The sequence below is a fragment of the Manis javanica genome, chromosome 7 (assembly GCF_040802235.1).
Source record: "Manis javanica isolate MJ-LG chromosome 7, MJ_LKY, whole genome shotgun sequence".
NCBI lineage: Eukaryota > Metazoa > Chordata > Mammalia > Pholidota > Manidae > Manis > Manis javanica.
Window position 1 is genome coordinate 47,858,829 of NC_133162.1, and position 23,936 is coordinate 47,882,764.

The following is a 23,936-nucleotide window of genomic DNA, read 5'->3' on the forward strand; positions in this document are numbered from 1 at the left end:
TGAATCATTTTAGTGATGTCATAGCCATTTAAAATGTTTGGTATAGTCTAAACTTTAGAGAGTTATTTTAAATTTATAAGAAGTTAGAAAATGTTTACCCTAGACATCTGGATTCTGTGTTTCCTTTCACAGTTCTGTTTAATTAGGAATCTTGAAGTGTGTTATGTATGTGTGTTTCTGTATATTTATATATATATTTTATATATATATTTGTATATGTAAATTATGACTTATTTTGCTTCCCTGTTAACTGTATTTGAGTCCTTTAAAAAACCTGAAAACCAATAAACATATTCATTATCTTTTTTACTTAAAAAGGGATTTCTTTTACTGAATCCTGTGAAATTCTGTTTCATTAAGAATTTTCTAATTTGTTACCTCTTTAGAAAAGTGGAACACAGGAAACTATTGGTAAATTGAGTTTTACCATTCACAGTGTTTTTCTTTATTTTATTCCTGAAAGCTAAAGAAATCTCCCCCACCAATTAATCTTGATGAAAGGAGTTTTGTTTTTATTCTTTAAAACAGTAATGCCACAGAAGAATATCTTTCCTTATCTTTGTAGTAGACATGGCTAAAGAAATTAGCATTTATGTTATATTCCAAGCCTTATTATTTCAGAAATGAGAGTCACTGAGTTTTAATTGCTATGCAAATTTAGGGGCAGACTTTATCATAGTTTAATACTAAAACCTCAAAGACATTACAGATTCACTTATCCTTTAACAGTGTATTTATTATGTACTTTTTGCCAGACACTATGGTAGGTACTAGGAATTCCATGGGTGTGAGACCCATAGTCTACCTTATTGTTCAGCAGAATATACTAAGAATAATTACATTAATAAGTGCATCAGTAATTAATAGTGATACATGCTGTGAGAGCAAAAACTGTAGGGTGCTTTGAGAATGTAGTATTCTTACATCATGTGGTCTTAGTCTTGCAAATTGGATTTTGATACCTGGAACAGTGGTTTTTAAAAATATTTAATATAGGGCACTAGTCAAATGTATGATATGCCTAGTATGCATAAGCAGTAACAGTAAATGTTTAGTAACTTCAGCACAGTTGTACATATCCATGTAATTTTTATTCCTAGTTTTACATTGCCAGTGTTTGATTTTGCTAATTGCAGAAAAATGCCATTTTGCTACATTTGAAAATCTGCAGGTGCATTGATTGGATCCTGATAACTTGTTGGATTCTGTTAAATTATAACAGTACAGCTCTCAGGTTTTGTAGTTAAGAACATAAATCCACTAAATAAAAATATTGTTAATACAATATGGAATTAGAGTAACTCTCCTTTTTCCTGCTCAAAATTTGATATGCTGAAGCTGCCTTCCAAAAATCATGGGTATCGACACTCTGGTCAGAACTTGCTCCAGACTCTCATATGGCAGAATCAGGTCAGGTGGCAATGTCAGGTAAAGGGAAATAAGAAACATGATGTTTCCTCCTCCCGTTTGTTCCCTTGAAAACAATCAGGAGAAACAGTAGACTGACTAGGAAAAGGGGAACTACTTAAGAAAAACCTGGGATGGTTGATGCACAAAGTTACTTGATTTTTTTGTAATGTTACAATAATTAGTCTTTAGAATTATCATTGCAGTTGAGGAAAATTAAAAAATGGGTGTGAGTGTGGGATAAGAAACTATATATATATATAAGGAAAAGAACACAAGATGGCAGAAATGCAACTGAACACATCAGTGACTATAATAAATGAATTGATCAAATTTCCCCATTAAAAAATTAAATTGAATATTACTGGTTTTAATGTAAAGCAAAAGGATAGTCTAAAAGGAATAGGTTTCATAGTTTATGACTAAGTTTTAGCACATTAGGAATCCCTGCTGGTTCTTAAGGAATCTGGTAGAGGAGAACATATATTAAACTAGGCCAAACAGCAATATTATACAAATTAGGATACAATACAAATGTTACCAAGTTTCATACTTTAAAGATTTAAAATAATTTTTTGATAATAAAACATCTGAATTATAAAAGCACTCTAAGAAGTACTTAAGTGTGAGCATAGTTTATTTTGCTTAAATGTTGTCTTCAACGTATTTTCTCATCACACCTCTTCATTTTTTTCAAATCAAGGTTTTGTTTACTGATTTTAGCATACATTTTTGGCAAAATGGGTGCTTTTGAAAAAAAAGCATGAACTGCTGGGTTGGTAGAAAACTACTTGCACATAGTAGGTGGTAAATAGCATTCAGGATCCATTTATTAAATAGAATTAACTGATCCATCTCTTTTCTTATTTTATAGAAATATTAAAAGTTTGTCAGATATCCAAATAGTACAGGTTGCGTGTGGTTACTATCATTCACTTGCACTTTCTAAAGGTAAGCATTGTTTTTATTTTGTTTTCCTTTTTTCAGTTCTATTACTTGATGCTTTAAATGAGCCCAAAGTTCTCCAATTTTGTTCTTATTCAAGATTGTCCTGGTTCTTCTTGATCCTTTTCATTTCCATATACATTTTAAAATTAGCTTGTTAGTTTTCACTGACATGCAGAGAAACTGCTGGGATTTTGATTAAGATTGCATTTTGTAAATCAGTTTACGGAAACTTTATTAAATATTGAGTCATTCAGTTCTTGAATATGCTCTATCCCTCCATTTATTTTAATCTTTTAGTTTTTCTCAATAGTATTTTGTTGTTTTCTCTAGAGAGGTCTTATTTACCTTTTGTTATATTTTTTCCCTAGATGGTTTTTTTGTTACTGTGAATGTTGTCATTTTCAAGTTGTTTATTGCTAGTATATAGAAATGAAACTGACTTTTGTGTCTGTTTTTCAGTGTGCTAAACACTATTCCTACATAGCTGGGGAATGTTATAACTTGCCCAGTCTCATTTGATCTCACATGTAATCATCTTATGAATAAAAACAGAAGAAAGCTAAGCATCCTATTAGCTTGTTGCCTTCCTTTCTTATTCATTTAACTTCATATGCCAGCCAAGGATTATAACATGGATTAGTTTGTTTTTTACCAATTTAAAAAATAAGTTCCAGTGGCTTTATTATTACTATTATTATATTTCAAATTAATTAAATGTCTAATGAGACACACTGTGAATAAAGGATGAGGCTACAGCTGTACAGAATATAGATGAAAAGGACTGTAAAGAAAAAAGCTTAGGATATTTAGAACATATAATAGGGGGGCTGAACTTACTGTGGGAGGTCAGGGAAGGCTTCCTGTTGGGAGAGAGTAGAAGTGAACAAAGATGAGGGGAGGGTTTAGGCAGGGGAATAGCAAGTATGTGAGAAATGGGCATTGGAGAATATAAAGGAGGGTGAGTATGGCTACAATATAGTGAGGGAAGAGACTGACAGGAAGTGATCTTGGAAACATAAGTGAAACATACAAAGCCTTGTAGGCCTTGTTGAAAGCGTTTATCCCAAGAGCAGTGAGATGGTGCTGACATTTTTTTCAGGTGAGCATCATTATCAAATCTGCATTTTTATAGTATTTCTGTATATGTATACAAATGTCTACATGCATAGAATGTTTTTGAAAGTACATAATCTGTAACTGGTAAGAGTGGTTGTTGCTTAGGAGAGGAACTGGAAATTAATTTTGAAGGGAACTTTATTTAAGTGTGTAATTTTTTTATAGCATTAATTTAAAAAATTCAGTTATTAGTGTGTTGGGTATTTAGTGCTATTTATTTTACAAAAATAAATTAGAAGATGTCTTAAGTAGTGTGATGATAGATGAAAGATTGATACCAGTCTGTGTATAAAGTAAGCGAGGAGACGAGTATTAAGGATGACTCCCTGTGTTTATGATTTGTGCTACTGAGTCAGTCATGATGTTATTTACTGAGGTGGGGAACACTGGGAAGAGGTCCAGTTATGGGAGGTTGGGTGGGAGTCATCCAAGTGTAGCTGTCATCTAAACAATTGGATATATGGGTTTATTGCTCAGAAAAAAGGTGTGGGCTAGTGATAAAATCTTGAGTGTGATTAGCATTTCATTGATAACTAAAGTCTTAAGCTTGCATGAGTGCCTCTTGGAAGAAATCATAGAAGAATATTAAAAAAAAGACAGTCCTTTCTTAAGGAGCATAAGGGAATCAGATTACTCACAGTTATGTGACTTACCCATTCATTAAAATCAGTCAGACTTAAAATGTACTAATAACAGATTATTCTAGGTAGTGTTATGTTTTCATATAAGTAATAAATTTAATAAAGAGGAATGTGTATTTCCATCTGATGAGAGGAAGAATGTCCCAAAATAACTGATCTTCAGATGAAATTTTCTGTGTATGAGAAAAACAGTTAATTTCATGATTTTTGTTTTACAGCAAGTGAAGTCTTCTGTTGGGGACAGAATAAATATGGCCAATTGGGTTTAGGCATTGACTGTAAAAAGCAAGCTTCACCACAGCTGATTAAGTCTTTGCTTGGAATCCCTTTCATGCAAGTTGCAGCTGGAGGAGCCCATAGTTTTGTCCTCACCCTTTCTGGAGCTATCTTTGGATGGGGACGCAACAAATTTGGTCAACTAGGTCTTAATGATGAAAATGGTAGGTTCGCATTATTCATAGATGAGTATACTTTTAAAAGGAGATGGTCAGTGATTCTTAATAGAGGGAAATATACTCAAGTCTTTAATGATATGGAAGTAGGGATGAGAGATTTATTTAAAAATTCCATTTGATAATTTTAAAGGATGGTGGGAAGGCCAAAAATATCATCTTATCATAAAATAAACTATAGAAAGTATATCTGGACAAAAATGTTTGTTGTTGGGTGTTCATTAGAAGAAAGTTGAATAACATTACTTCAAATTGGTAACCACATTATGGGCCACCATTGATGGAAAGGTTGTCCTGGGAAGTAATGTGAAGGGTTGGTCTATTTGAGTTTTTCAAGAAAATATGTAAATAATCTGAGTCATTAATCTTTAGTTTGGGCTTCACTTCTAACACTGATGCTAGCATCTTTAAAATAAACAGTTTGGATTTTAAAAAATTAAGACTATTTGAAACAAGTTGGGATGTTGGAACTAATTTTTCCTAACTATATTAGGTTGAATTCCAGTATTTGAAATAAAAAAACTGCTTTCATAAAGTTCAACACAATTACAATTATTTCAGTGGACAGAAGTGAGCTGTTAATGATAAGCAAATAATACTCCCAGAAAGAATTAAAAAATATTTGTTTTACATAAGAAAAATACATTAGATTAGGACATTATATATCTTAGTATAATTTTAAGACTTTTAAGCAAGATCCTGTGAGCATAATTATCCTGAAGTGAATATACAAACTGAATATTAGAAGTAGTTGAGTAACTCTGCACAGAACTCAGCAATCAAGGAATTTCCGATTGGCATTTAGGCAGTTTACAACTTGACTCTTTTTAAATCCCTCCTTTATCACAGTAGCATGGATAGATGAGTGGACAGGCCAGGGAACCCAATTTAGTAGGCTTGTACTACAAAATAATTGAATTGTGGTTAAAATTATTTAGTTATCACTGTTCACTGAGCTTGGGAGGCTGTAGAGGAAACACATTTTAGAAGTTTTAATTTAAAAAATACTGTTAACGTCTCTTGTTGGACTTTTCAGATAGGTATGTTCCTAATTTACTAAAGTCATTAAGAACTCAGAAAATAGTTTATATTTGTTGTGGAGAAGATCACACTGCTGCACTAACCAAGGTATTGTATTCCTATAAAATATCTTTATTATTACTCATGGTAGTTATTTCATAATTAGTGAATGTTCTCGTGATATTTATGTTAAAACCTCAGTGTTATTGATGTCTAAAAAATAATTCATCTTGGAAAAAAGACGACTTAGATTATTTTCAAAAAACCATTTAATTTTCAGTTTAGTTTTGTTATGAAATGTGAATTGTGATGTTATATGTGATGATAACATATATTGTTTAGTTTCTTGCTTCATGTGAAATACTGCTTAAATAATATTTTAAATGAAAAAATTGCCTTTTGGGTTGTCAGTCTTGCCATGCTGTGTGTATCAATCCTATTTATATCTCAAAACTCTGCCTAGTTTTAATTTAGCTCCCATTTGACCTATAAATGTAGTATAACAAGTAATAGAAGAGAATGAATCCCTCAGTTATCCATAGGTCAAGTATTATACAAACATTTATAATGAGCTTTCATCACAATCTTGTTAATGTCTTTAACTTTGACTTTCCAATTTCTTGTGTGTATGTCAGTTTAGTATCAGTACTACATAGTTCTCTAGTGATTTAGAAGTAAAATGAAAGTTAAAACGTTCTCTTTTGCCAGGGGTATTATTTATTATAGTCATGTTAACATAAAGAAACAAGTTTTCATTGGCTAAATTAAAAGTTGATGTTTTTGCTTATTTTTCTTCATCCTGCATAGTAGATAAAATTGGCAAGAAAAAATTAACTTGTAATCAGACTTTATAAAATTCTGCATACTTATTCCCAGACTGGGAATTTTAGGAATATAACAGTCATTCTCAATCTGTCAAATAGTGTACTCAAGGTCCTTTTAAAAATATAGTGACCAATTATAAAAGTTAATTAAAAAATGTATATTATTTGTCTTTTAGTAAAGAAATTTTAATATATCTGCTGATTTTATTGCCATATTTTACTGATTTTTATCATTCAAATTATAAATTTAATCATTAAAGTCTATTAAATCACGTTGGCAAGTTATGAATGTTTTAGTCATTCTCTTTAGTCAGGGATATTTAGAAATAAGGCTGTGTTGAGATAATAGTAAAACATTTTGTATAGTGTCATTCCTTAAGGTTTACTTTGTGGTAGAAAGACTCACTCATTAATTTGAATATTAATGCTTTTCAAGTTCAGCCTTTCAAATGACCACTCATCTTACTTTCCCAGGATGTGTAACTATTTGTATGATTTGAGGTTTTTTTAATGCTAATCTTACATATTCCTATCTCAGTACCGTAGCTGATGATATTTGTTCATGTATATTATGTATATTAATTTTTTATGTAATTTTTAACAAATTCAGATATTTTAAATATTCCAAAAGTAAAATATTTTATTTTCTCCTGATTTAAGTTATAGTTCCATATCCATGTATCTGCTGCTTTTCTGGAAGAATTTCTTAAATTAATTCAGATTGTTTTATGAAGTAGTTTCCTTGTACAAAACTACATTTGGAAAATAACATTAGGAAAATATTTAAACAGACTTTTAAAGACAGAATAAATGGAAAGACATTTAAGTTAATGGATGTGAAGACAACACAGTGAGGATGCCAAATTTTTTCAAGTTCATTTACAAATTTATTATAAATCACATATACATTTGCCTTTTAACTTAGTAATCCCACTTGTATGAATCTATCTCAAAGATATGAAATTATATGTGCACTAAGGCATTTATTTTAATAGCTAAAGAATGGAAGAAATAAAAATTTCATCAGTAGTAATTCAGTTGAATAAACTGTGGTAACTCCATGCACATTACCTGTAAAACAGAATGAGGAAGATCTCTGTATTATGCTGTGAAATAATCTTCAGAATATGATGTTAAGGAAAAAAAATGGAATGTATAAAAATAGTTGCCTGTTGTGTAAGAAGGGGTAAGATATGAACAAATTTCATGTTGTTTATACTTATAAAAAATCAATAGCTAGATCAAATATACCTTGCCTTACAATTTTGATTTTGGAACCTAGAAATGTTTATACATAATTAAAAAGCAAATTTATATATGAATTTTTAAGCAGTTCTTAAAAACTGAAAAACATAACTAATAGCACAATTACAGAAAAATTTCTTTGAAGTCATTTTAAAATACACTTTTTGTTATTTATTACTTGTGGGAAATAGCCTAAGAATAAGTTGTACTCACAAAGAAATCTTAAAATTCATTCTGTAGACTTCTTATTAGTAAAATTGATAGTAGTATTTTAAGTGTAGAGCATGCAGAGTGAGATAAATCAAAGAAGTACTTATTTTGCTGTCATTAGAAACTGATTTTCACCTTAAGAGAAAAGAGTTATAAAACAGTAGGAATTAAATTAAAACATCATCTTTACTTTGAATCACAAGGATCAGTATGAATTCCTATTTTTCTCCTTCTCAAAATACTTCTATTTTTTGCCATGACCACTGAGGTTCTAGAAGTATTAACCATGTACAATACAGAAACAGTGAATATCCCTTGATTGTTGTAGACTCTATAACCAGGCCTTCTTAGAGAAGAGTTTGACCTCATCTGGGACAAAAATATATATATGGATAGCCTAGGGCATTTTGTGTTAGAAAAAAAACAAAGACTGCTAAGGTCATGTCAGAAGGACAACTTGAAGGCACTTTCACTTGTTAGCAAAAAGAAACAATTACTGAAATAATTGGAAATACATCATATATAGTAATCTATGACTTCATAATGGTACCCAAATCAATACAAAGTGAATTCCAGTGCTTATCTTTGGAGGTTGCTAGGACAACTTTTTGGCAAAGAGTTAGTAAATGAGAAAGAAGCATTTCTATTGCCTTTTATTTGCAAACTGTATTTCAGAGTAACAACATCTGATGCATTGAGTTTTCTGTAGAAAATTCCAGCTAATAAATTTAGATGAAATAAGATTAGAAAATCTCCCATTTTATACTCCCCAAGGAAATAACAGATCAAGGCAAAGATCAACAACATTAAGTTTAATGGGATTAGGCTGAAACATGTTGAGTCACTTACTTAATATTACCAACCAGACATATGCTTTCTGACATGATATAATAATCAGGAGAATTTAAATATGGCCTCAGTATTAGATGATATTAAGAAATTAATATTAAAGGGTTTAGTTCAAGAGGATAACAACTGTAACTGTGCACCCAACATAGGAGCACCTAAATAAAGCAAATATTAATTGGTCTGAAGGCAAAAATACAGCATAAAAATACAGGCATACCTCAGAGATAATGTGGGTTTGGTTCCTAACCACTGTAATAAAGTGAATATTGCATTAAAGCAAGTCATATGAATTTTTTGGTTTCCTAATTCATATAAAAGATATGTTTACACTATCCTGCAGTTGAATAAATATACAATAGCATTATGTATAAAAAACTACCTTAGTTAAATGCTTTGTTGCTGAAAAATGCTAACCATCATCTGAGCTTTCAGTGAGTTATAATCAGTGACCACAGATAACCATAACAAATATAATAATAATGAAAATGCTTGAAATATTGAGAGAATTACCAAAATGTGATACAGAGGCATGAAGTAAGCAAATGCTGTTGGAATAGGGTGCTGGCAGACTTGATGAACACAGGGTTGCCACAACCTTTAATTGTATCTGCAAAGCTCAATAAAATGAGGTATGCCTATGGGAGGGTACTTTAGTACCCTGCTTTCAACAACAGACCATCCAGGCAGAAAATTAGTAAGGAACTATATTAGACTTAACACTGCACTACAGGCTAACATACAGGCATTCCATGTAACAGCAGCAGAGTACACACTCACACAGTGGGACATCGCACAGGAAGGGTTGTATGTAAGTCACAAAACAAGTCTTAACAAATTTAAGAAGACTGAAATAGTTCAAATATCTTTTCCAGTCACAGTGGTTTGACACTAGGAATCAGTAACAAGAGGAAAGCTGGAAAATTCACAGATATGTGGAAATTTAAAAGTACACTTCTAAACATTAACGGATCAAAGAAGAAACAAAAGAAAATATTTTGAGACAAATGAATATGGAAGCACAACATACTAAAACTTGTGGGATGCAGCAAAAGCAGCTCTAAGAAGTTTATAAATATCTGTATCAAGAAAAAGCTCTCAGACAGCCCAACTCTAAACCTCAAGGGAACTGAGTAAAAAGCCCAAAGTTAGGAGAAGGAAGAAATAATGACTAAAGCAGAAATAAATGAAATACAGACAAAACAAATTAGATAATATCAATAAAATAAAAACAATTTTTATGAAAAGATTAAAAAATGACAATTTTTTTTTTTAGCTGGACAAAAACTCAGTATCAGAGATGAAAGAGAAGACATTACAGTTGATACTGCACGTGTACAAAGGAACATAAGGGACTTCCATGAACAATTGTATACCAACAGATTGGATAACCTAGATGAAATGTATGAATTCCTAGAAACATATAAACTACCAAGACTGAATCATGAAGAAACAGAAAATCAGAAGATATTTAACTAGTAAGGAGATTGAATCAGTAAACAAACATCTCCGAACAAAGAAAATCCCAGGACTAGTGACTTCACTGATAAAAAACACCATTCCATCTCCAACTCTTCCAAAAAATATGGAAAACTTTCAAGTACATTATACAAGGCCAGCATTATCCTGATACCAAAGACAATACAAGAAAATAAAATTTCAGGCCAATATTCCTAATGAACACAGATTAGAACTCCTAAACAAAATACTAGCAAACCAAATTCAAAAGCATGTTAAAATGATCACATACCATAATCAAGTGGGATGTATCTCTGAGATGCAAAGATGGTTCAGCATCTAGAAATCAATGAATGTTAGATACCACTTTAACATAATAGAGGATAAAAATCATGATCTCAATAGATGCAGGAAAAGCACTTGGCAAATTTCAACATACTTTAATGATAACAATTCTCAACAAATTAGGTATAAAACCCCAGCATAATAAAAGCCAATGTGACAGGTACATAGCTAACATCATACACAGTGGTGAAAAGCTAAGAGCTTTTCCTTTAAGATCAAGAATGAGGCAAGGATGCCTACTCTTACCATTTCTATTCAGGATAGTACTGGAAGTCCTAGCCAGATAAATTAAGAAAAATGAAAACCATCCACTGTGAAAGGAAGAAGTGAAATGGTCTGTTTGCTGATGACATTATTTATATAGAAAACCATAGACTCCACCAGAAAAAAAGTTTGTACTAATAACACCAATTCAGGGAAGTTGCAGGATACAAAATCAACATTCAATTATGTTGCTATGCAGTAAGAACAAATCTGAAAAAAAAAGCAATCCTATTTACAATAGCACCAATCCTGTTTACAATGAAATACTTGGGAATAGATTTAACCAAGGAGGTGAAAGACCTATAGACTGAAAATTGTATGAGATCAGTGAAATAAGTTGAAGACAGAAATAAATGGAAAGATACTGTAGATTGGAAGAATATTGTACATTGATATTATTCAAGTGATCTACAAATTGAGTGCAATTCCTATCAAAATATTCCAATAGCATTTTTGGCAGAAATAGAACAGACCACTCTGAAATTCAAATGGAACCATAAAAGATCCAGAATAGCTAAAACAATTTGAGAAAGAACTACAAAGCTTGAGGCATCACACTTCCTCGTTTCAAACTATATCACGAAGCTTACAGTAACAAAACAATAAAACAAAAAGACACACAGACCAATCAGATAATATACCCACACATGTGCAGTCAGTTAATCGACAAGTTGCCAAGAGCACACTGTTGGAAAGAACAGTCCCTTCAATAAATGGTGCTGGTAAAACTGGGTATCCACCTGCAAAAGAATGACACTGGACCCCTATCATGCACCACATACAGACTGTATCTCAAAATGGATTAAAGACTTAAATGTAAGATCTGAAACTGTAAAACTCCTAGAGGAAAACATGGGGGGAACCTCCTTGATATTAGTCCTTGTAATCAATTTTTGGAAAAGCAGGGGCAACAAAAAAATAACTGAAACTACAGTGAATTAAAAAAAATGCATAGCAAAGGAGACAGTCAACAAAATGAAAAGGCAGCCTGTAGATGGGAGGAATATTTTTAAGAAATAATTTAAAAATAGGTGAAGGACCTGTATAGAGATTTTTCCAAAGATATGCAAATGGCCAAAAAGTACATGAAAAGGTGCTCAATATCAACATCACTCATCAGGGAAATGCAAATTTAAACCATCACCTTACAGCTGTTAGAGTGGCTGTTATCAAAACAACAAAGGACAAATATTGGTGAGGATATGGAGAAAAGAGAAATACTGTACACTGCTGGTGGAAATGTAAATTGGTATAAATGGAAAACAGTATGGAGAATCCTCAAAAAATTACAAAAGAACTAAAATGACACAATCCCACTTCGAGCTATACATGTGAAGGAAATGAAAATAAGATCTCAAAGAGGTAACTGCATTTATATGTTCATTGCAGCATTGTTCATAACAGCCAGGATACAGAAATTAAGTGTCCATCAACAGATGAACAGATAAAAAACTATGATACATAAATGTAAATATATGTGTGTATACATGCACACATGCAGTAGAATATAATTGAGCCACAAAAAAGGGAAATTCTTCTGTTTGCAAGAACAGAGATGAAACTGGAGGGCATTATGCTAAGTGTAAGAAGCCAGACAAAGACAAGTACTGTATAGTATCAGTTATATATGGAATCTTAAAAAAAAAGTAGAATTCATAGAGTAAAATGATGACAGCCAGGGCCTGGCGCTGGGATAAATGGGGAGGTGAAAGTCAAAAGTACACATTTTCTGTTAAAAGATGAATAAGCTTTAAAGATCTGACTTGTATGGTGACTGTAGTTAACAACTGTTATGTGTACTTGATATTTGCTATGAGAGATCTGAAATATTTGCATCCCTGTCCCCCAGAAAAGTATGTGAGTAATAGATGTGTTAAGTAACTTCACTGTGGTATTTCATAATGTATACCTATGTCAAATCATGTTAGTAACTTTAAATATATATTTTATGTCAATTATACCTAAGTGAAACTGGAAAATACCAATGTCAAAAACCGTAAGAAATAAAAACTAACACTAGTGCTATTTACATCAAAAAAGGAAATACTAATTTCATAAAAGGATGGTAATTGCATTACAACTTTTATCTGTTAGTGTATGCTATTGAAGATAACATGTACATTTACAGTGAAATGACTTGATGATCACAACTTGCTTTTAAGTACTCCAGTACTTTTTTTTTGCCTTATAGTACCCAGAAAAGGAGAAGTGAGAGGACATCAGTGAAAAAGATTATCTAACTTGTACTGGTTGTTGAAACTGAATGATGGTTATATGATCATTTATATTTACATGTATAATTTACATATATTTATGATTTATTTATATAGTCTTGTATATTTGAAATTTTCCATTGTAGAAAGTTTCAAAGAGAAAAATCCGTTTCTTTACATAGCAATATATATACTTATGCTATTAAATGAAGGAGCAGGGTATAGAGTTGTATATATATAGCTAGAACTCTGAAGAAAAAATGGAATTGAAAAATAGTTGTGCTTATGATAAGCTGTTATTGTGAATTACTTTCTTATATATTTTTTAATGTCTTTCACTTCTAAATCCAGTTAAGTATTTTTATAAAAATTTTAAAGACCGTCTGTATTGTAGCAAGTGTATGCTACATTTTTGCACTCTGTTTGCATATACTGTTTTTTCAGAGCTTTTATGTTAAAAGTATAACTAGTTTGAAAACTGAAGTTGATACCATTTTTAATATGAAATTTTGTAATTGTATACTTAGGATTTAAGAAGATAAATAAGATGAAAAGCAATGTAAAATATAATTATTAGTATCTTTTTAATGACTTCACCTTATATCTTGTAATGATGAGAATGTAATTAAATACTTTAAAAGTATGTGAAAGTATAGGCTAATATTTTCATTGTATGAGAATTACTGATGCACTGTGACCTTGTTACCACTTGGTATTGTCACACTTAAAATTTTTTGCTAATCTCTTGGATAATAGTGTTATTAATCATCATTTTTATTTGCATTTCCATAATTTGCTAGGGATTGCATTGAATCTGTAGATACTGGGAAGTATTGACATTTTAGCAATATTAAGTCTTCTTAGTTTTTAAGACATTTTACCTTGAAAAGTCATCTATCTTTTAATTGTAGAGACAATAGAAGAGAAAAATCAAGTCTGTATTAAAGATTAACTTACTTTCCTGAAGATTATTTTATAAGATCATCTAATAAAAGGTTTTATCTTTTTTATAGGAAGGTGGAGTGTTTACTTTTGGAGCTGGAGGGTATGGCCAGTTGGGTCATAACTCTACCAGTCATGAAATAAACCCAAGGAAAGTTTTTGAACTTATGGGAAGCATTGTCACTCAGATTGCTTGTGGAAGGTAAGCTATTAGATAAAAGAGTATTGTGGTCTATACAACACAATTATGTAGAGGTTTTTTTTTTTTTTAACACCCCTTATGCTATGAATTCATATGAAATGGGTTCCAGCAGCTCAACTTCTTTGACTTTGTTCTCACAAAGTGTTTCTGTGGGTGGAGGAGGCTGGCACTTCAGTTGAACCCAAGAACTTTTCTCTAGCTTCCTTTCTGCTATCATTCCCGTTTTAGGAAATTATCTCAGCTCTTAGTCTTAACATGCTTAGTAGATACATTTATTCTCTTAGCAAGAAGAATCTTGCCTTTAACTTATTTGTTTACAGCAATGCCAATAGCATGCTGGGTAACATTGTAAAGTCTTCTAATTTTGCCATGATAACATTTGTGGGCATTCTTTTTTTGAACAAGGAGCCAGTTCCTTGATGTCTGCAATATCACCTTTATTGTAGATTTGCATGTATGTGGGCAAAGGAACAACTCCATGTTTTCTAAAAGGCCAGAGAACATATTATGGGTGCCATTCCTCTTTCCCTTTGTATTGGTCATTTTTGCAAATTACTGGGAGATGGTGGTTCCAGGTGAAAGTAGAGATTTTTTTAAATGAATTGTTTAGATTACTTAATCTACTAACCTAAGATAAAAAAATTATCCCCTAAATGCCTCATTTGCTGCTGAGGAGTCATAGCAAAAGGGAAACATCTTTTATAGTGATTATTTTACCTTTTCTCTATTTAAAACTAATGTATCTGAGGCAAAATATTAATAACGTATATGTAATAGTCATTTTATATCACACACTTGAAGGGAAACTATAGACCATCTTTTTTTTTCTTTACCACCTTTTTTTAAATTTAAAGAACCAGGAAATTAATAGTTAATTATATGACACATAAGCTTAGGTAGTGGTTAAAATTGAATTGAAATACTGATTTTCTGATTGCTAGTTTTTGGGAGTAAATAGAAGAATCAGCTTTGAAATTGAGCTTCCCCTTTGGTGGATCAAATTAGGTAGATTCCCAAGAAGCAAAATATACTTTGCCCACCTTACCTCAGTTCTGACACTTAGCTTAATTTTTTTCCACTTACTATGTATCCTTATATATTATAGTTTTGCCAGTTGTTAACTTCAAGTACATGGAATCAGACTGCAGGTAGCCTTTGGTGACTTTTTTTTGGTTACATCATGCTTGTATGATTATCCATATTTGTGTAGTTGTGGTTCTCCATCATTAGGTAATTTTTGTATTTTATTGCTGTATTTTATTCAGTTATGTGGATATATAATTACTCATCCTACTACTGATGGAAATTTGGGTACTTTCAGTTTTTGGCAGTTATAAATAATGTTGCTTTGAACAGTTATTATATGACATACATAAATCTTCATGTATCTAAGGTATATATACCTAGAATGTGATTGTTGGGTCATTGCAGATAGTTAACTTGAATTTTGCAGGTTAATGTCACCTTACTTATCAGAAAAGTTACACATATATATATATATAGTGTGTGTGTATGTATATATATATTTTCTTTTCATTGCCATTTGCATTGTATGAGAATTACTGATACACTGTGACCTTGTTACCACTTGGTATTGTCACACTTTAAAATATTTGCTAATCTCTTGGATAATAGTGTTATTTAATCATGGTTTTTATTTGCATTTCCATAATTTGCTAGGGATTGCGTTGAATCTGTAGATACTGGGAAGTATTGACATTTTAGCAATATTAAGTCTTCTAATCCTTGAGTATGGGGATGTCTTTCCATTTATTTATGCCTTTCATTTCTTTAAATAATGTTTTGTAGTTTTCATTGTATGTCTTCTATCTTTTTGTTTAAGCTAATTCTTAAATATTTTATTATCTTTGATACTGTTGTAAATGGCATTGTTTTCTTAGTGTCTCTTTGGATTGTTCATTATTAGTGTATATAAATATAACTGATTTTTGCGTGTTAATTTTGTATCCTGCTGCTTTGGTGAACTTTTTTTATTAGTGCTAATAGTTTTTTTTGTGAAATTTTTAGTGCTTTCTACATATAAGAGCATATCAACTGTATACAGAGATAATTTTACTTTTTCCTTTCCAATTTAGATGCTCTTTATTTCTTTTTTTCATTTAATTAAGGTATCATTGATATACACTCTTATGAAGGTTTCACAGGAAAAACAATGTGGTTATTACATTCACCCTTATTATTGAGTTCTGCCCCCTATACCCCATTGCAGTCACTGTCCATCAGTGTAGTAAGATGCCAGAGTCCCTTTTTGTCTTCTCTGAGCTACACAGTCTTCCCTGTGTTTATTTCTTTTTCTTGCCTAATTTGTCTGTCTAGAACTTCCAGTACTATGTTTAACAGAATTGGTCAGAGTAGGAAACCTTGCCTTGTTCTTGATCTTAGAGGAAAAGCTTTCTGTCTTCTACCATTTAGTATGATGTTCACTGTGGGTTTTTCATATGTAACTTTCCTTTTGTTGAAATAGTTTACCTCTATTCTTAGTTTTTGAGTGTTTTTATCATGAAAGGGTGTTGAATTTTGTCTTTTCTTTCTGCATCTGTTGAGGTGATCATGTGGGTTTCTGTCCTTCTTTCTGTTAATGTATATTGCATTGATTGATTTGCATGTGTTGAATCATCCTTGCATTACAGAAATAAATAGTCCTTTTACTGTGCTTTGAATTCTGTTTGCTAGAGTCCTATTAAGAATTCTTTTTATCAGAATTTTGGGATAAATGGTCTGTAGTTTTGTTCTCTTGTAGTGTCCTTGCCTGGCTTTTGTTATACATGAATATGTATTCCCTAAAGGTTAAAGTTCATCTTTTCTTGTTTATCCACTTCATGCATAATTCATTGAAGACTATAAAGCAATATTTTTACATCGTTTTTTTCAGGTGAAATATTTCACCAGTCCCTTGTGAAATATCACAGGTTGTTTAATGGTACCAATTTTGAAATTCTTAACAGGTGAAAATGTGCATGATTTAACATGTTATTCTTAGCCTTGTAAACTCAATGCTTTCCAGAAGTTTTATTTAACTATTGGGTTGAGGAGAAATTTTTTAGATATTGATTGAGACGTAAGTACTTAGGTACAGAAGGAATATTGGTAGGTATCTGGATTTTAACAAACTAGTATTACAGTAATTTTCAAACTATTGATAATGTTCCTTTGAGATGTCAGAATGGCTGTTTCCTGAAGGAGTCAGACTAGGCAGTATTAAACCCTTCTTCAACCAGAGCAGTTTGTCTGTTTTAGGATTCCATTTAACTTTTCCTTTGTTAAAAAAATATCTTTTGGTTAAAATATTTTGACCTTGTCTCATCTGATTCTGAGGTAAGATGGTTGGCATCTTAGTTTTCCAGAAATACAAGAGACTAGGTAACTTGAAAACGCTTTTGAGTCAAAACATCTTTTAAATAGCATAAATTAGTTTGCCAAGAGGTAAAAAGTAGAACAAAAAGAAATCTGAAAGCCATAGCTGTTAGTTTAAACTGACTTAGGAGCAATCCTGAAAGAATATGCCAATGTAGGCAATATATTAATTAGAGTATATTGCTGAGCAAACTACCCCAGGACTTAGTGGCTTATAACAGTTTTTATTTAGCTAATAATTATGTAGTTTGGTAATTTAGGCTGAGCTTAGTTGGGCAGGTCTCATCTTAGCTGAATTCATGTTGATGAGCTGAAGATCTGGCTAGAGGCTGGTTAGTCTAGGGTGGCCTTAGCTGGGACTGCTTGTCTCTGCTTCAGATTTTATATTCATCCTTCAACTGCTAATCCTAGATTATACTAATGATGCCAGAGCAGGGTTCCTAAAGAGATGGGGGCAAGGGTGTAAAGCCACTTGTGAGATATAAGCTCAGATCTGATACACTATCATTCCTGCTGCATTCTGTTCAAAGCAAGCCACAGGTCAGAGCCCACATTTAAGATACAGAGAAATAGATTCCCTGTCTTGGTGGGAACAGCTGCAAGAGTCATATTGTAAGAATATGGGTATAGGGAGAGGAATAATTGTGGCCTATAATTTTGTTTATAAAAAATGGTTTTTTTGTAAACAATATATTGCACATGGCATAGGGGTTTGGGACAGGAGTCAAGACCTAAGAACTGAGAGAAGCATACTGAGGCCTGAAAAACCATCTCTTCCAAATAAAATCACTGTGGGAAAAAAGTTCACAATGAAATATTATTCCCTTGATAGCATAAGGGCACTCTTCTCTCCTTGGCCTAATTTCTGGCTTGACTCTCCTGAGAATTTGTGATCAAGGAGCTATTTATTCTAAGGCAGGTTTGGGGCTTGTCAAAGTAGTCCTGGGTTAGTGTATATGTATTTCACAATTTATAAAGGGTTTTTAAATGAAATAATAGGCTGGTGTATTTGAAAAAAGGAGTTTCTAGAAATGGGATATAACATAGTCACTGAAATTTAAAATTTAGTGGAATAGTTAGAACGGGTTGGACACACTGGTAAAGAAAAAAAGTAATGATTTGAAAATGAGATCCAGGGAAATTAATCACAAGAGGCATGGATATAAAAGAGAGGTTAAGAGACTGATAGGATATATTGGAAAAGTTCAACATTTGTACTGTTAAGGAGAAGAGAATTGACTAAATGGGAGACAATATTTACAGAAGTAACACTTAAGAATCTGCCAAACTTGACTGAAACCATAAAACCTGAGATTGAGAACACAAGGCCTGAGCAAAATAAGCATCTTTAACTCATTAGGGGTTAAATGTTAGGTAACGATACATCAGGGGGAGTTGGATAGGTTAACTGGTTAGTTGTTTTTCTTCAGCTTCAGTTCTGTAGTTTCCTATTAGGTTGCTTCTACTCTGGAGTTCATGGGTGTGCATATATGGATCAGTTTCTCTAGAAGGAAGGAAACATTAGTTTATGTTGTATTCATGTGTGTGTATATATATATAAACACACTGCACATAATCACACATAATAACATCTATTTATATACCAATTATATGTATATATAACACACACACACACACACACACACACACACACACACACACACACACACACACACACACACACACACACACATCAATCTTCTGATTGGTACTGGACTACTTGCCTAGTTCTTAAAACTTCTGAGTGGTGCCCAAATGGTGGACCCTCATAGACCATAGCTCTAGGCTAGGACCTGACAGGGAAGGGAAGAAGGGAACTTCCTTGGATAGCATAGTTAGATGTTACTTCTAGTTCTAAATTCATCGGCTATAAGGGATTCCAGTAAAAATCTGGACCTTTTTAAATTTAGACATTTGTGGAAACTTTCTAGACCATGTTCATGCAGCCTGAGGTGTAATAAAATTATTCATTTTAGTGTAAGGTTTTTAAAAAATACTTTGTATAGAACACTTTAGAGCCATAATCGTTTTATTAATTTATTTTTGAAGAGAAAAATTATATTGGTTAATATTTGCTGTGCTTTTTTAAATGTAAATTATTTGGAAGATAACATTAAGTCTAAGGTTTTCTATCATTTTACTCCAGGCAGCACACTTCTGCTTTTGTTCCTTCATCAGGACGAATTTATTCTTTTGGACTTGGTGGTAATGGGCAGCTAGGAACTGGTTCAACAAGCAACAGGAAAAGTCCTTTTACTGTGAAAGGAAATTGGTTCCCTTATAATGGGCAGTGTCCACCAGTTATTGGTAAGTTCTCTTACATTAAACCTTTGCTATAAAATTGTAAAAATGTTGCTCTTAAATGATGAAACTTTCCATGTTTGAACTGAACGCATTCGAAGATACATTGTTTAATGAAAATAGCAAGATACAAAACAGTGTATATTGTTCTTTACAGTTTGTTTATATTTGCATAAGGAAACCTGTGGTAAAGTAATAGAAGTGCTTTTAGAGGGTTGGGCATGTGGGAACTGGGCAGTGGCTAGATATCAGTAGGAAGGAGTGTTGTTTATGTTTTGTTTTGTTTTTAATAGCAGTAAGATGCAAATAATATCAAATTATGAACTTAACAATTTTTAAGTGCGCAATTTACTAGTGTTAAGTATATTCACATTGTTGTGCAAGCTGTTTCCCGAACTCTTTTCATCTTGCAAAGCTCTATTCATTAAACAACTCTCCATTCACTCCTCCTGCTAGCTGGCAATCACTGGTTTTTACATTGTGTCTCTGTGAATTTCACTTGCATCTAAATACCATGCATATGTGGAATCATATGTTTGTCTTTTTGTGATTGGCTTATTTCATAAACTTAGCATAATGTTCTGAACATTGCACTGTCCATCATCTATGTTGTAGGATGTGTCGAGGTTTCCATCCTTTTTGAGATTGAATAATATTTTATTGTATGCATATGCACATGATGTTTATTCATCTATTGATGGACAATTGGATTGTTTCTACCATTTCACTATTGTGAATAATGCTGCTATAAATGTGGTTGTACAGATAAATCTGTCTTTGAGAACCTGCTTTCAGATCTTTTGGGTATATGTTGGACTTTAAAATTGTAAAAGTTTTCTGTTTTATTTTGAAATTTGAACCATATGAATATATCTCCTATTCAAAATACTAAAATTTTAAATTTGCTTCTTATATCCCGACTGCTTTAGTCAAATCTGTAACTTGTTTATTTTTGTTTTCTTTCATTCTTTCAATGGATTTGGTTATTTTTTCATTAACATTAATTTACTACTTCAAGAGTTTGAATATTCAAATGCTATCATTTAATTCACTTCTTTGACATGCTGCAACCAAGACATGCTTTTTTTTTGTTTTTTTCCTACATTCACAGAGCGCTTTTTTTTATTATTTTGATATCATTAATGTACAATTACTTGAACAATGTTATGGTTACTAGACTCCCCCTATTATCAAGTCCCCCCCCCACACCCCATTACAGTCACTGTCCATCAGCGTAGTAAGAAGCTATAGAATCATTGCTTGTCTTCTCTGTATATACTGCCTTCCCCACAAGACATGCTTTTTTAACATGTATATCTCCCTTAGCTTCTTAAACTATTCCTTAGAATTGTTTTCTATTTTATTTTATTTTATTATTTTATTATATTATATTAATTTTATTATTTTATTTTATTTTATTATTTTGCTGTTAGACTTTATTTTATTTTTTTATAAAGGTATTATTGATATACACTCATGACGGTTTCACATGAAAAAACAGTGTGGTTACTACATTCACCTATATTATTGTGTTGCCCCTATACCCCATTGCAGTCACTGCCATCAGTATAGTAGAATGCCACAGAGTCACTATTTGCCTTCTCTGTGCCACACTGTCTTCCCCATGATCCACCCCGACACCATGTGTGCCAATCATAATACTCCTCAATCCCCTTCCCCCTCCTACACCACCAACCCTGCGCCACCCCTCTCCTTTGGTAACCGCTAGTCCCTTCTTGGAGTCTGTGAGTCTGCTGCTGTTTTGTTCCTTCAGTTTTGCTTCTTTCTTATACTCCACAAATAAGGGAAATCATTTGGCACTTGTCTTTCTCTGCTTGGCTTATTTCACTGAGCATAATATCCTCCAGCTCCATCCATGTTGTTGCAAATTGCAGAATCTGTTTCTTTCTTATGGCTGAATAGTATTCCATTGTGTATATGTATCACATCATCTTTATCCATTCATCTGCTGATGGACACTTAGGTTGCGTCTATATCTTGGCTATAGTGCTGCAGTAAACATAGGGGCGCATATGTGTTTTTGAATCTGAGAAATTATATTCTTTGGGTAATTCCTAGGAGTGGAATGTCTGGGTCAAATGGTATTTCTATTTTTAGTTTTTTGAGGAACCCACATATTGCTTTCCACAATGGTTGAACTAGTTTACATTCCCACTACTAGTGTAGGAGGGTTCCCCTTTCTCTGCATCCTTGCCAGCATTTGTTGTTCTTAGTCTTTTTGATAATGGCCATCCTAACTGGTGTGAGGTGATATCTCATTGTGGTTTTTTTTTTTTTTGAGAGGGCATCTCTCATATTTATTGATCAAATGGTTGTTAACAACAATAAAATTCTGTATAGGGGAGTCAATGCTCAATGCACAATCATTAATCCATCCCAAGCCTAATTCTCATCAGTCTCCAATCTTCTGAAGCATAATGAACAAGTTCTTACATGGTGAACAAATTCCTATCATTGTGGTTTTTTATTTGCATTTCCCTGATAATTAGTAATTTGGAGCATCTTATCATGTGCCTGTTGGCCATCTGAATTTCTTCTTTGGATAATTGTCTGTTCATATCCTCTGTCCATTTTTTAATTGGGTTATTTGCTTTTTGGTTGTTGAGGTGTGTGAGTTCTTTATATATTTTGTATATTAACCCCTTTTTGGATATGTTGTTTACAATATATTCTTCCATACTGTAGGATGCCTCTTCTGCTGATGGTGCCCTTTGCCATACAGAAGGTTTTTAGTTTGATGTAGTCCCATCTGTTCATTTTTGCTTTTGTTTCCCTTTCTCGAGGAGATGCGTTCAGGAAAAAGTTGCTCATGTTTATATTCAGGAGATTTTTGCCTATGTTGTCTTCTAAGAGTTTTATGGTTTCATGACTTACATTCAGGTCTTTGATGCATTTCGAGTTTACTTCTGTGTATGGGGATAGACAATAATCCAGTTTCATTCTCTTGCAAGTAGCTGTCCAGTTTTACCAACACCAGTTGTTGAAGAGGCTGTCATTTCCCCATTGTATGTCCATAGCTCCTTTACCGTATATTAATTGACCATATATGGTTGGGTTTATATCTGGGTTCTCTAGTCTGTTCCATTGGTCTGTGGGTCTGTTCTTGTGCCCATACCAAATTGTCTTGATTACTGTGGCTTTGTAGTAGAGCTTGAAGTTGGGGTGTGTAATCTCCCCTGCTTTATTCTTCCTTCTCAGGATTGCTTTGGCTATTTGGGGTCTTTTGTGGTTCCATATGAATTTTAGAACTATTTGCTTTAGTTTGTTGAAGAATGTTATTGGTATTTTAATAGAGATTGCATGGAATCTGTAGATTGCTTTAGGTAGGGTGGCCATTTTGACAGTATTCTTCCTATCTGTGAGCATGTGATGTGTTTCCATTTATTGGGATCTTCTTTACTTTCTCTCATGACTGTCTTGAAGTTTTCAGAGTATAGGCCTTTCACTTCCTTAATTAGGCTTATTCCTAGGTATTTTATTCTTTTTGATGTGATTGTGAATGGACTTGTTTTCCTGATTTCTCTTTCAGCTAGTTGATTCTTAGTGTATAGGAATGGAACAGATTTCTGTGTGTTAATTTTGTATCCTGCAAATTTGCTGTATTCCAGTATCAGTCCTAGTAGTTTTGGAGTGGAGTCTTTAGGGTTTTTTATGTACAGTATCATGTCATCTGCAAATAGTGACACTTTAACTTCTTCTTTACCAATCTGGATTCTTTGTATTTCTTTGTTTTGTCTAATTGCCATGGACCTCCAATACTATGTTGAATAACAGTGGGGAGAGTGGGCATCCTTGTCTTGTTCCTGATCTCAGAGGAAAAGCTTTCAGCTTTTCACTGTTCAGTATGATGTTGGCTGTGGGTTTATCATGTATGGCCTTTATTATGTTGACGTACTTGCCCTGTATGCCCATTTTGTTGAGAGTTTTTATCATGAATAGATGTTGAATTTTGTCGAATGCTTTTTCAGCATCTATGGAGATGATCATGTAGTTTTTGTCCTTCTTTTTGTTTATGTGGTGGATGATGTTGATGGATTTTCAAATGTTGTACCATCCTTGCATCCCTGGGATGAATCCCACTTGGTTATGGTGTATGATCCTTTTGA

The 23,936-nt window shown here is 32.6% G+C and overlaps 1 protein-coding gene across 6 annotated transcripts in view; it reads left to right on the forward strand.

Annotated features, from left to right (window-relative positions):
• HERC4 (HECT and RLD domain containing E3 ubiquitin protein ligase 4) overlaps positions 1–23,936 on the forward strand; it is a 136,590-nt gene that overhangs the window by 47,764 nt on the left and 64,890 nt on the right. For all 6 annotated transcript variants that reach the window (XR_012133208.1, XM_073240968.1, XM_073240964.1 and 3 more), the window contains 5 exons: positions 2,282–2,358; positions 4,331–4,552; positions 5,601–5,692; positions 14,003–14,133; positions 19,655–19,815. Coding sequence is in view for 5 of the 6 variants with exons in the window: in XM_073240968.1 (XP_073097069.1) it covers positions 2,282–2,358; positions 4,331–4,552; positions 5,601–5,692; positions 14,003–14,133; positions 19,655–19,815 (683 nt within the window). In the remaining variant the exon portion in view is untranslated. The remainder of the gene's footprint in view (positions 1–2,281; positions 2,359–4,330; positions 4,553–5,600; positions 5,693–14,002; positions 14,134–19,654; positions 19,816–23,936) is intronic.